General features: G+C 33.8%; 1 protein-coding gene across 3 annotated transcripts; it reads left to right on the top strand.

Annotated features, from left to right (window-relative positions):
- Window positions 1–956: 956 nt before the first annotated feature.
- On the top strand, window positions 957–4,201 carry LOC100262280 (protein ASYMMETRIC LEAVES 2). Of its 3 annotated transcripts, none has more exons than XM_002266101.5 (5): window positions 957–1,373; window positions 1,771–1,893; window positions 2,042–2,146; window positions 2,607–3,349; window positions 4,058–4,201. In XM_002266101.5, the coding sequence occupies exon 4, from the start codon at window positions 2,653–2,655 to the stop codon at window positions 3,301–3,303; it is 651 nt and encodes a 216-aa protein (XP_002266137.1). In that variant the 5' UTR covers window positions 957–1,373; window positions 1,771–1,893; window positions 2,042–2,146; window positions 2,607–2,652; the 3' UTR covers window positions 3,304–3,349; window positions 4,058–4,201. The 3 variants fall into 3 exon arrangements, with proteins under 3 accessions (XP_002266137.1, XP_059594366.1, XP_059594367.1); XM_059738383.1 differs by having other exon boundaries at window positions 1,757–1,893; XM_059738384.1 differs by having other exon boundaries at window positions 957–1,377.
- The last annotated feature ends 9,769 nt before the right edge of the window (window positions 4,202–13,970 follow it).

Genomic DNA, 13,970 nt, shown 5'->3' with positions numbered 1-13,970 from the left:
TTACTTCCAAATTGAGAAAAATGAATTCTTAAAAAACTATTAATTTCAATTTACCCGAATATATGTATATTTTCTTGTGTTGTTAAAAACTAATAATAATAATTTTGTTATTAAGCCAGGTAATAATAATTTAATTTATAGTTTTACAAAAGAAGAACTAGTCACATTTTGTTTTTTTTTTTTAAATGACAATTCGAGATGTTTTTTGTGGCACCCAAGAGTGAAGATGGAGGAGGGTAGGTAGGAGGAAAGTATGAAGCTTATAGAGGTGCAGATATGGGGTAGAAGTTTAAAATGAAGTTGGGAGGAGGAATCCAAATGAAATTGCAATCAATGGAGTGGGGCTGAGAGAATGATTGAATGTTTAGCAGTAGCTGAGTGATCTTAAGAAGGTTGATGAAGCTGTTTAGGATGTGTTGAATTTTGGAGATGGAAACGAGGAAAAATGCGTAGGAGAGGAATGAGTTAAGGAAGCATTGATTATGAAAAAGAGGAGAGAGGAGTGAGGAGGGGACAGAAGCAATAGTCAAATACCTGAAACTCTGAAAAAAAAGAAGAATGCTATTTGCTATTATTCCTAATTCCTATTTGCTACGAGTAGGGAGTGAGTGGCGTAGAAGGATGGGTCATGTCACAAACATCAACAGAACATGGCATAACAATATATCATATAATAGCATGCTCTCAAAGACTTCAAAACATCTCCCACTCTCAGTGTTGGTGTTCGTGACTTTTGTGACTTGTGACTTGTGACTTGTGAGTGAGCAGTGAGCAGTGTGCACTCTCACTGCGCAGAGAGAAGACCTCACGCCCTCACGCCCTCACGCCCCCACTCCCTCACGCCCTGTTTGCTTTGCTTTCTCCGCGACTCCTTAGGCTCTGCTCTTGGGGGGAATTCCCCCATTCCCCACGATTTATTCTTTAATAATATATGTCCATATTCATTTCTACTCTATTATATTAAAGAAAGGAAAAGAAAAAGAAAAAAACACACACATGACACTCTCTCTCTCTCTCTCTCTCCCCTAAATTAAACCCTCTCTTCGCTCTTCCACAACGCCTTCTCATCATCATCATCTTTATATGCTCGTTCCCTGCTCTTTGTTTTCCGGCGAACAAGTAGAAGCGATAAGACTGCGCCAAAGAAAAGCAAGTCAAATCTGCATGACCCGTCGATATTACGAGGCATAGATCAGGAGGAGAGGAGGAGAGGAGGAAAGGAGGAAACTCATAAACTGTTGTACGCAGGCAGTTAGCAGCTCTCAGTTGCCAGTTGCCGTTGAAGAAAGACTGATAAATAAAGAGATATAGATCGAGGTCTGAGGATCAAGGAAAAAGTGGAGAGGAGAGTGTGAAAAAGCTTCAAGGCTTTTGTAAGTATGATCCCCATGTTCTTTTTCATCTCATTGATCCCATCATTCATCAATAGTAGTAAAACCAAGGAACCCAAGAAAGAAAATAAAAAAAGAAAAAAGGAAAAGAAAGGTTTGACTGAAGAAATCGAGGCCACGCATCACTACACCTTATATATTTTTAATTAAACTCCACACGAGTATCAACAGGTAGTAGGGACTAGGGAGAGAGCAGTCTCCTTTTATCTCAAGATCTCTCTCTCTCTCTCTCTCTCTCTCCCTCTCTCTTTCACACACAGCCTCCTCCTCCTCAGTTCTTCTCTTTTTTCTCCTTTGTTTTTTATAATAAATTTATTGGTTGAGTTCATCCCGAGATCTTATAATACAATTAACCCCCTCAAAAGTCTCGTCTTTACAGGAAAATGAAGTAATCTCTATGAAATTCAAGCAAGATCTGCTTCGAAACTCTTCATCGAATAAAACGCTACTTCACGAGATCCAATCCACCTTCAACCATCGCCGAATCAACCTTCCTTTGCTGGTTAGGGTTTCTGGCTGGCTACAGAATATGGAAATGGAAAATATAGGGATATATATATACACATATATACATATATTTTCCTTTTCTTCTTTTATTCTAGCTTTGCTTACGCGTATTAATTCATAATTTCCTGACTTCCCTTTTACAGTTCATATCTCTTGACCTCCAGCCACTCCAAGAATCTTCAACCCCAAGCCTAAGATACTAATAAACGCAAAAAAGGGAAGAGAAATCTACACCGTATCCTCCAAAGGTAAGCATTCAAATTTTCTCATATTTTGGAATTTTAGACGGTCTTCATTTTACGACCTTAATGAATTGTTCTTAGAAAAAAGGAAAAGGAAAATGAAAAAGAAAACGTAGATCTTAGAGAATCCAAGCTTCATTAGGGAGTTTTGACCTTTATTATCTCCAAAACTTGTGCGGCTTGCTTGCCCCATTGTTGCACAAGAAACGACTTTATATCTCTCCGTTCTCCCTTATAATTATCCTACGAGCCTTTTTGTTTTTGTTTTTATTCTTATGATCCTCTCTCCCACCCAAGAAAAAGAAAAAAATGGCTCCACGTTTTGGACTTGATAAACCTAAATCAAACTCGGGATTTTCATGTGTCCATCATGGTTTCTCTTCTCGTACAGTTGTTTTTTGAATATTATCTCTTTTGATTTTGAAGATAATCTCCTTTGGGGTGTGTTTCCTTTCAATATTTTCAGTGCAGAAAAGGAGTGAAAATTCAAAGTTGAAGCATAATTTGTAGGAATGGCATCATCGTCCAATTCTCCATGTGCAGCATGTAAGTTTCTCCGGCGAAAGTGTCAGCCGGAGTGTGTGTTTGCGCCATACTTCCCACCGGACCAACCCCAGAAGTTTGCCAACGTGCACAAAGTGTTTGGTGCCAGCAACGTGACGAAGCTTCTCAACGAACTGCACCCACACCAGCGCGAAGACGCCGTCAACTCCTTGGCTTATGAGGCTGACATGCGGCTCCGAGACCCAGTTTACGGCTGCGTGGGCGTCATCTCTGTCCTCCAACACCAACTCCGCCAACTCCAGATGGATCTCAGCTGTGCCAAATCTGAGCTCTCCAAGTACCAGAACTTGGGAATCACCAGTCACGGCCTCATTGCGGCAGCAGCGGCCGCAGCCACGGCCACGGCCACCACCCACAATCACCACCACCATCCACAGAACCTGGGAATCAACCTCATTGGTGGTGGCCGGGATCATCACTACCATCACCAGTTCTTCCCAAGGGAGCAACAACAGATGATCAGGACCTTTGATGCTACCAACAACTACGATGCAAGCCTTCTGGCCATGAACGTTTCCGCAAGCATTGGACAACTCAGTCAGTTTCACCAACCGAGGGCTGCTGGAGGCGACGATCGCCGGAGCATTGATCCCTCTTAGGGTTTTCCAGAAAAAAACTTACTCCAAATCCCATTAATGTCTGTTGGTAATTACCCCTACCCATCCTTCTATTATCATCTTTATTTATTATTATTACTCTCTTTATCCATCTCTTGTTATGAACCCTATTATAGACTACGAGGGTTGATGATGATGATGATGAAGCCCAACGCTTAGGGCAACGGAGCGAGCTTCTGAGATTAGGGTTTGAAGAGATAAATTGAATTTAGATGCAGTAGGCATTTTGCTACTTTTTTTTTTTTTTCTTTTTCCTATTTAGTCAAACTGATAATAATGATCCATGTATAGTATCGTATGAAATACAGACACAATTCCCACTGTTGACCAAATATTCTACACACGCCAGAAGAAAATGAAAAAGAAATGGCTGTCAAATATTGTCCAAGAACATATATAAATATATAACAAGTTTTAAGGGGCTCACAGTGGAAACTGTTTGGCTGAGTGTCCTGACTCCTCACTTTTTCTCATGATACAGCCTACAATGCGCACGGTTGCGTGAGACAGTCATCTCATGTATTTCGAATTTGACATCATCCCCTGTACTTCCTTTGGGATTTTATCATTTTGGTGTGGGTGTGTATGACCCTATAGCTACCTTCAGCCTTGCAGCTTGCCATCCTCTCTGATTGACACAAATGCATAACTGCTATGTTTTTTCTACTTCTCTCAGTTTGTATGCAATTTTACATCACCAATTTATTAACATTTTCCTCTGGGTTTTGACATGCAGGTTGTGAACAAGATTCAGCATTTTAAGTCGAGAGAGAGAGAGAGCGAGCTTAGTGTTGACTTCATCTTAATACCCTTTCATAGACAATTTTGTTATATTTAGTGTACTGCCTCTTAATCTTTCTCAATATATTAATTATCTTCATCTCGTCTTGTCATTTGCCCAAAAAGAATATATATATATATATTCTTGTCTTGCCAAAATTGTACTGAGTACTTACTCTTCCAGTCACAGTAACACCCATGGTTAGGGACGACCTCTCAAAATGTGCCATGCCCAGCTTAATAATTTTTTTCTGTTTTCACAGTTAAACAGACCTACATTATTAATTTTCAGTATTGTGAAACATGGAACATACATAAGATAGTTATTAGACATGAACAGTTCTCTATCTACTGATAAACCTACAACATATATAGATTAAATGTTATAGTCTAAAATCTTAACTTGTATCGTATGGAAAGATGTTTCTTCTTCCAGCCTGTGGCGACATGCATGCAGAGAGGTTCATTGTGAACTTCCCATGGTGATCATTCATGATATTTGAGATTATTTCCATTACTGTTTGATAAGAATAAAAGTGGAATATTGTGTTGAAGAGATCATAGACTATTAAAAAATACATATAGAAGCTAAGTAATAAATACTTATGCATTAAGATTTGAGGGGTGATCAGGTTGGGAATGAGATTTGATTGAAGGGAAGCATTTGTTATTCTCAGGAATAGATAGTTAATGCTAGAGCCAAAATAGTTAGGATGGCAGGGTGACTGTTAAGCATAAAGACCAATTATACAAGAAGGAGGGCATTTCCGAAACAAAACAGAAGACAACTCAATAAGACAAAAAGACTTGGTGAGAGGTGGGTGGGAAATAAAGAAAGGCAACCCCCCAAAAAGTTGCCCTCACTCTGGCAGAAGCATGAAAGGCCGTTGCAGAGGAAATGTCGAGAGGAGGAGACATTTAATACTCTTTTACTGTAATGCGAAAAAAGAAATTGGAAACTCAAAATCCAACGCCATGCCATAGAGGAGCTGCTGCTGCCGCTGCTGCTGCTACTGCTGCTGCTGCACAGAAAAGATGGGAGAGAAGATGAGGTGAAGCCTCACCCCCTAAAAGAAAGAAAGAAGGAAAGAAAAACTTGTGATTTCTCATTTCAAACGTAGTCAAAAACATTGCATGACAATGATGACGTACTTGAGCAATGATGTTCTAGCTTTAAATGCTTCGCCAGTGTCTCTCTCATTCATCAGGTACTGCTGACGCATGGGGGGCCGCATGCGCATGTATGTTTTTACTATGTATATATGCATCCAAATCATCCCCCAATGCCAATGCCCCCCATATGCTGTGCGGATCAGATCAGTGGATCTCATCTACTCATATCCAACAATCATGACCCATGCCATCTATCTCCATCCACAGTCTCCACTCTCCACTCTCCGCTCTCAGCTCTCCACTTCACTCCCAGTCCACACCCTACATCAACTAAATCTCCTATCATAATACCTATATTATTTTGTTCACCCTTTAACCCAAGCCAACCATTTTCAACTAGGCCCTTCCTTACAGTTTCTTTCCCTTTTTTTTTCTTTTTTTTTCAAATTTTTATTCTAATTCTGTCCAATCCCAAGGAATACCAAAACCCTTGAATTCAGGGGAAACTCTAAATTTCACATGAAATATAGAAATTCCTCCCAAGTCCCAGTCTAGTATTAAATGGGAAGTCAATGATCTGATTTCTAAAAGTACTAATTCTAATTAAAAGTAATTTCTTAATTTTTATATTGGACACATTTGTTTTACAATGGGTCTTAATTGGATGCATTGGAGAGCACTGTTGAAGTATTCATGCATGATAATGAATGAGGTTGCAATAATTGACGGCAATTTATTTTTTGGAGCCAATCATTCATTATGAAAATGTATCTTTTAGTGTTGATTTCCATTTCTTTAAATAGGATGCCCACCTCTCCTCAATTTCAAGGACATTTATCTTCATTTGGCTTGCCCATCCAATCATTCAATCAAAATGCAGCATAGTTTCACGCCTCGGATGCTGAAACCATCACCCTTCTATCCCCCCATGATTTATGGTTCCCAACCCATTCATTTCCCTAAAACATATATGTATATATCCTCCTTAAATATGCAATATTTTCCAATTTTCAAATTTGTACCAAATGAACAAATCCCTCCCAAATCAAACTTATTAAACAAGTTTAGTGTTAGAGAATGATAGAAAAAAAAATGGAAACTATGCAAATATTAGAAATTAATGAGATGAAGAGCTGAATTAGAGGTAGTGTAAAGTGTAAACCCAATAATGAGGGGCATGAAATATATGAATATGATGGTTCAAGGATATCAAGATTTTTGAAAGGAAGTCAAGTCAGCTCCACATGGTCAGAGAAATAAAAAGGACAAAAAGGCTGGATGGAGGAGGCTGAAGAGTAGAGTTGTAGGAAGGACTAAAGAGGATGAAAATGAGAAGGCGGGATGAAGGAAGGAAGAGGAGAGAACTCTGAGAGAGAGAGAGGAGGTGACATGAAGTGAAAGGGACGGTTTTAAAGGTAGGGGGATATCCCGACACGAGCACGCGTTACGGAGCAAGGCGGTAAAAGCTAAAGGAGTAAGCATTTATTTCGGGTTGTCCCTCTGACCCCACATTCAATCCGGCCCCCTACTACCCTCTCTCTCAGTCTCTCACCACCATTTACTCATGCCGATGCCAATGCCAATGCAAATAAACCCCCCTCTTTCACCATGCTACCTCGCATTTATTGGACAGTGCCAACACCATGACCACCCCCCCTCCCCCTCTCCCATTCGACTTGACTAATCTTCTTTTTTCCCTTTTCTTATGCCTTCTCCTTTCTCTGTCCCTGTGTTCAACTGTTATTATTATACAAAAATTGAAACTAAGGCATTAAAGGAGTTTAATCTGTACTGATCATCAGCAGTCGCAGAGGCTTGACTATTCCTTCTCTCTTCTATTCTTTCTTCTCCTTCTTCTTGGAGTTTGACAAACACGCTTTCCTAGCTACCCATGCAGCAAAAATATGAGAGAGAGAGAGTGGGGGAGAGCCAGTCTAAGTATATAAATAAATAAATATGAAGACAAAGAAGAGAGAAGGAGAACATTTCAGGAACATCTGTTACATCTCTTTCTCCCTTCCTTAATTACATGCCTTTTGTCTCCCTCTCTTTCTATACCTTTCTCCATTCCCCACCACCAACCCCATCACCCTATCAATTCCTCAATGCTACTGTCTATGCTGTGGGCTGTGGGTTTCCCATTTGCCCCCACTTGCATCTTACACACATTTTGGTATTTCCATTTTATATTATTTTTATTTTTATCATACCCATCTATAAAAGTCAACTTTTCTCCGCTTGCATAAATTTGACTTCAATGTTACTGACGACTTCATCTCAATTCTCATGGTAGATGTAAAAGTGTCATTCACATTCCAGATCACTTAAAAGGTATTTAAAATCTATTAAAGTTTCACCTAAAAATATGAAAAGGGGAAAAACCATATTTATTAAATTAAGTTTATTCATGTAATTGGTAAGCTTTTAGGCAATGTTTAATTTCTAAAAAACAAATTGAAGGGAAATAAAGGAGAAAAAAAATAAAACTAAAAATATAAAGTGGAAAAGTGAAACAAAACAAATATATATATATATTTAAAATTATTTGAAACTTATTTCATTTATTTTTCTCATTTGGTATAAAATTAAATATTAAAAAAATGATAAATTTCTTACTATTTTTAATCATTTGTTTCATTTTCTATTATTCATTATAAATGAGAAAATCATTTCCTTTTCTTTCCGTACTATTAGAAACTAAACATAGCCTTTAATTTATTTATTTTTAATATCTAAGTGACAACACACAAATTTATAATAGGATAAAAAACTCATTGACTCTTTAATGATAATAAATTATGGATTGACTTTAACCTTCATATTTAAGTATGATAAGTAATGATTAATAAATTATGGACCGACTTTAACCTTTATATTTAAATGTGATAAATAACATGTACCCTATCATGTGGTCCCATGACTTTAAAACGTATCAGAGGAACCTTATATGAATTCAGGAACTTTCTCTTATATTGAATATGAGACATCACAAATATCCATTATCTAATGTGTGTCCCACATGATTATAGATTATAGGGCCAAGCAAATAAATATCTCTTACGGGTCAAATAAACCTCCATACCCATGAGGAATTCGCTTTCATACCATTAGTAACGACCTACATCCAACCATATAAATATTGTTTATTTTGGACCTAATAACCCTTGCAACTTTAAAATGTGTTTATACGATTAAGAGGAGTTTATACTTGCATCGGAAACTTTCTCCACATTAAAAAAAATTAAAAAGGAAACTTGATCAAAACTAATTTAGTGTAAACTAATACAATTGACTTCACGTATTATCTTAAAAATCTTTTCAAAATTAGAGAATCTTTCTAAATGAAACCTTCCTTGATTAATGTTATTCATGATTAAAAGGTTTCTAAAATCATAAGCACTTTGTTTAACCTATTTTCCTCAATATTTTTAACTAAAAAATCAAAATTTTCTCAAATCTTGGAAAATCAGGTCAATACATCAACCTATAGATCACCCAATTGAGGAACATATTGACTTATTAAGAAAAAAGTCAACCCATTAAGGGGGTTTGAGCTTCCAATCTTGGTAGTGGCCGCCAATCAAAGTTTTCAACGTCAACCGATCAATTGATAAATCAATTAGTTGAGGTTTTTACCTTAAACGGCGATTTGTTGTACTTGCCTACCACTAACAGTCATGAAACCGATTGACCGCCCAAGCTGAATGGCTGAGGTAAACAAGGCCTAACGACTAGTTTCCCTTCCTACTCCTATATAAAAGCTCTATATACTTCATTTATTGAAGAGAAAATGGTTCCAAGCTTTTAATTCATGTGGTCATATATTTAATGTCTTTTCAAAAATAAATTTCATTATTTTAAATTATATTTCACACAATAAATTTGATTATAATGTTTTACAAATTTTTATATGTATCTTGAAATATTTCACACAATAAATTTTTACATTTCACACATGTGTTACACAATAAATTACATTTCACACAATAAATTTGATTATAATTCATGTATCTTCGATTCCTCATTTTAAAAAATAAAATAATTATCTCATTTTGAAAATCAAATACATGTATCTTGCTAGGAAGTGTTTATAAGAAATATATGTGATTATAATATTAGAGATATCAAATGGAGAGAGAACCGAGAAGGCTTATGGTTTATGGTGTAAATATAAGAAGTGAGATTCAAACTCAATAGTTGTATCTAGTTTTTGTTTTCTATAATATTCTATAGTATAATAGAATTATCCATAACATATAACGAGATTATGGTGCATGACAAACCCTTGTGCACTAAAAAAACTACCACACAAAAAGAGCATAGCTCACAAGGAAGCCTAAGTGTCGAGTAAGGATTTGGTTTTAACGAGTTTCCTAGATTATAAAAAGATAAAAGATTGACTTGATGAAAATTCGAAGTAAAAATTATTGGAAAATGTTTTAAATTTCTAATATATATATATAATATTTCTTATATTGGTATGCGACTGTAATATTAAATTTTCTTATAAAATAAGAAAAAGTTATTAAAAACATTCCTACGTGTATTTTAGGTTATGAAGATAAAATGTTGTAAGATGGAGATAGGTTTATGAAAACTATATGCAATAGATAAAGATGTGAAGAAGTACACAGTGAGGAATTATATATTGTTTGTGAGAAGCCTACACGTCCCAAGAGGAAAGGTTCCGCAAAGCCTCCTGGATTGGGTCCCAGTTCAACCCAGCCCATGCTTATTGTATTTTAACTGATGGGCCTCTGGCTGAGTTGGGCCTCCTATATATATATATATATATATATATATATATATATATATATATATATATATATATATAGCAAACAATCACCAGACCCAGTAAACACATGTTTCATAATTATCTAAATCTTCAAGAAAAATCCCATATTTTGATTTTTATTTTTATTCTTTGTTTCATTATTGGCTACTATTCTCATTTTTAGACTTTTCCTTTTTAATTATGTTTGATTCAAAAGTATTACCCAAAAATTTTTTTACAAAATATATTTTCTTATATTTGATTTACTATGAAAAATATAAAATAAAATATAATTAAAATTAGTTAGAAATTTATATATTTTTAAATTATTTATTTTTTATATAGAAGAGTTAAAACAAATTAAATGAATTTGAAATAATATATAAAAACTATTTATTACGAACTAAGATTCCTTTTGATGTAATGTAAGAGGATTTGATGTGTATTATCTACTTTAATTTTTATTTTTATTTTTCCTTTCTATTTTATTTTTCTCAAATTTTCATTTAAAAATTTCAGGAACCAAACATAAGAATCATTTTCCTACAAGTTCAATAAAATTGTTTATGGATTGGGGTAGCAATGGTTGGACAACAAAGTATACGAGGAACTACAGATGGTAGAAACTAGTCCCTTATTAGAACATCACCAACCATTGCACTAAATTTGATTTATTCTACCTTCGTCTCCAAAAAATTGAGGAAAGGAAAATGAAAAAGAAATCTTGACCTTTCATCATTTAGAAACTATCAAAACAACATTGTTCTTTTATAATTGAACATAATACAAGGTTTTGACATTTCCATATATAGAATCAAAACTACCTAATCCTAAGATTTTAATTTATATTTTGCTCAATATTTTTGTCAATATTATATATATACTAAAAAAAATATGTTTTTCAAAATGTACCACTCTACATAAGTAAGAGTGCGTTTGACAGTGATTCTGAAAAGTGTTTCTAGTATTTTAACACCTGAAAATTTTTATTTTTCAAGTATTAGAAATAATAGAAACATTTTTCATAATTACTACCAAAGACACTCTAAATATGTAGTGAAGTGATGCAATCCAAATTAAATAGCTAGAATATCTAAATGGTGCAATATAAATGAAAGGGTGGATGGAAATCTATGAACAGGGCAAAGGGCTGACGCTCTAGTCATTCATTCAATCAATCTTCATTTCTCTATATCCTTTCATGCCTTTGCGAATTTTATTTTCTTTCTACGTCAAAATTCCTACATATTATCATTTTGTAGAAACAATATATAGATTCTTGATAGACTTGCTATATTTTAAGTGTATTTGGAATTGCTTTCGTCATCACACAACATAGACAAACTAATGTAGCTTTATTATATCTTGGAGTCATATTCACTATATTAATATGTATAACACAATTGGTGGGGACAAATGATTTCTTAGGGAAAATGACTTTGTAATGTGTCTTGAAGTATTTCTATTCCAATTTTATTATTTGTATTATCTACTTTTGCACCCACACTTTTGTACTACTTCAACTTCAATAATATTGTACTCACTAATTTTTTCCAACTATTCTTGCAAGTTATTTTGCTAAAATGGTGCCATAATTTGTTAGGTCTGTGCTCATCTAATCTAAAGTAATCGTCCGAGAGGAAAGGTAAATTGAGTGACAATTACTTTTTATATATGCAAATATGAATACACTTGACAATTATAAGTAATTATAAGAAATGATATATAATAAAATATAAAGAGAAAAGGAATAGAAATATGCAAACTTAAAAGTTTTATCGTAGTTCGACACAATTCAACCTACATCTACTATTTTCTCACTTCTAACCCAAGCCTAAGATTTCACCATCTTTAAAGTTTAAAACCAAGTCTTATATATAAATTTGTACACTTTAGAGTCTCAGCTCCAACAAACCTTTACCAATTTCCAAGAGATATTTCACTTTTAAACTCTCAAAATGATACTTACACTTAGTAAAGCCTCAACTAATTTCTCAAACTTGATTTATTTTCCCTCAAATGATACCTCCCATTTGAGCTTACCGTCACAAAGTCACAATTGTATAATTTTGATCTTACAAGATCCTATGATAAGTTACAACTCAAATGGATACAAAATGAAACAAAGATTATAAGGTGTACTAAGAAAGAAATAAAAATTTAAGCTCAATGTACTCAAAATATTTGTAGTCTCAAAAGATAATTTAACAGTGATTTGGAACTCTCTTTTATATAATATATAAAGCTTGGAGCCTTTAAATGAGAGTTAGAGATCTAAACCATATGTTAAGCACAATTGGGCTCATATGGTTGCTTTGTGTGGTCATCTAGTTCACTAGCCATTTGTAGCAGAAGTAGTACAATAAATGATCATTGAACCATATAGTTTAACCAGTAGCATTAAGTAGTTGACAAACACCTTCGATAGGTTAAACCAACCACAACCGATTGAGACTCTAATACCACTACTTGAAACCACCTCGATTGGGTGAATCCTTGGTTAAACATGTTAAAAAAATATAGAAATTTGATGCACAAATGATCTTTGAACGATTTTGAATTGGTTTAATATGAAACTTAGATTAAAGAAATCATTTAATTGGTAAAATGTATGACAATACACATGAGTTTTTATCCTCGAAATAATCAATCTTTTTTTATAATAATTATTTAAAAAATACATAGATGAGTCGTATAATTTTTGAACTTGTACATCTGTAGTCCAAAATCTTTAGGGAAATCTCGATTAGATAAACTTCTCAACATTTTGAAAACCATTTTATACATGCATTAGATATTTTAGAGTATTAGATGAATTTTGAAAACCATTTTAATTAGATGAATTTTAGAGTATTAGATATTTTAACAATAATGATATGCATTCCTAACTTAGTACACCTATTATCTTACATCTAATTAATCATATTTAATTGATTAGTTGAGGTGGGCTCCAATTGATTAACAATCCAATTGGATAAAAATGAAACTCAAACCTAATTAATTATATGATCTAGTGCAACTTAATGCACCCTAATGCACATATTTCGAGTGCCACGGAGAAATTGAGCTCAAGTAAAGACAATTGGGACCCAAAGGAAAATACTAACTTCTATAAAATTATCATAATTCTAAAATTGACTCATTATTCTATTAAAAAGGGTTAATTGTATAAAATTAGACAATTTAATCCAAAAGACCAATTCACTTCATCTTAAATCATATCCTAATGATTCATACATCTAGCTTTAAGAATTTAATGAATTTATATAGTTTACATTGTAATGGTCATTCAAGACAATTTGAAGAGAAAAATCCCCGAAATTTAATCAATCAATCAATCAAATTAAATTACCTTTGCAAATCAATCTCAATTTCTCTAATTCTTCATTAGCTATGTTTTGGGAAAGATAACGATAGGGAAGGTTAGGATAACTGATGATTAAGAGTTATCAAGAATCATTAGTATAGGGTAATAATCTATTGTATTATTTCCTAATACAATACAACTCACAAGGATAAGTGATGGTTAAATTTGATTTTTAATTTTATTCAATCAAAACCTATATCCATTTTTGTAGATTTAGCCTTTAAATTCGTTAATAGTAGGATCACATTATAATAATTAGTGATCATGGTCTTCCCAATAATTACTAATATCTTGATAAAAATCATTTATAATTTATCTAGGGTGATCTCGCATTAAGGATTTATTCCTATCAATTAAATCTTGAAAACATAAAGAAAACTATAACTTTACTGTGTTCTTACTACTCTTCTATGGCTTCTTCACCTTCATGTTAGCATCTCTGGATCAATTAAGTTAGCCAAACATGGTGGAAGATTTATCTTCACAATCCATGTTTGGTTGCCAGGAAATAAAATAGAAAGATTAAAAAAATGATAAAAGAAAAAAAAAAACCTAAAACTTTATTAAGAATTTCAAAAAGAGAAATCAATCATTTTTTCTCAATTCTTTTCCAAA

This window comes from Vitis vinifera, chromosome 7, assembly GCF_030704535.1.
Source record: "Vitis vinifera cultivar Pinot Noir 40024 chromosome 7, ASM3070453v1".
Lineage (NCBI taxonomy): Eukaryota > Viridiplantae > Streptophyta > Magnoliopsida > Vitales > Vitaceae > Vitis > Vitis vinifera.
Note: the sequence above shows the minus strand (reverse complement) of the source record. Positions and strands in the feature narration are given on the sequence as shown.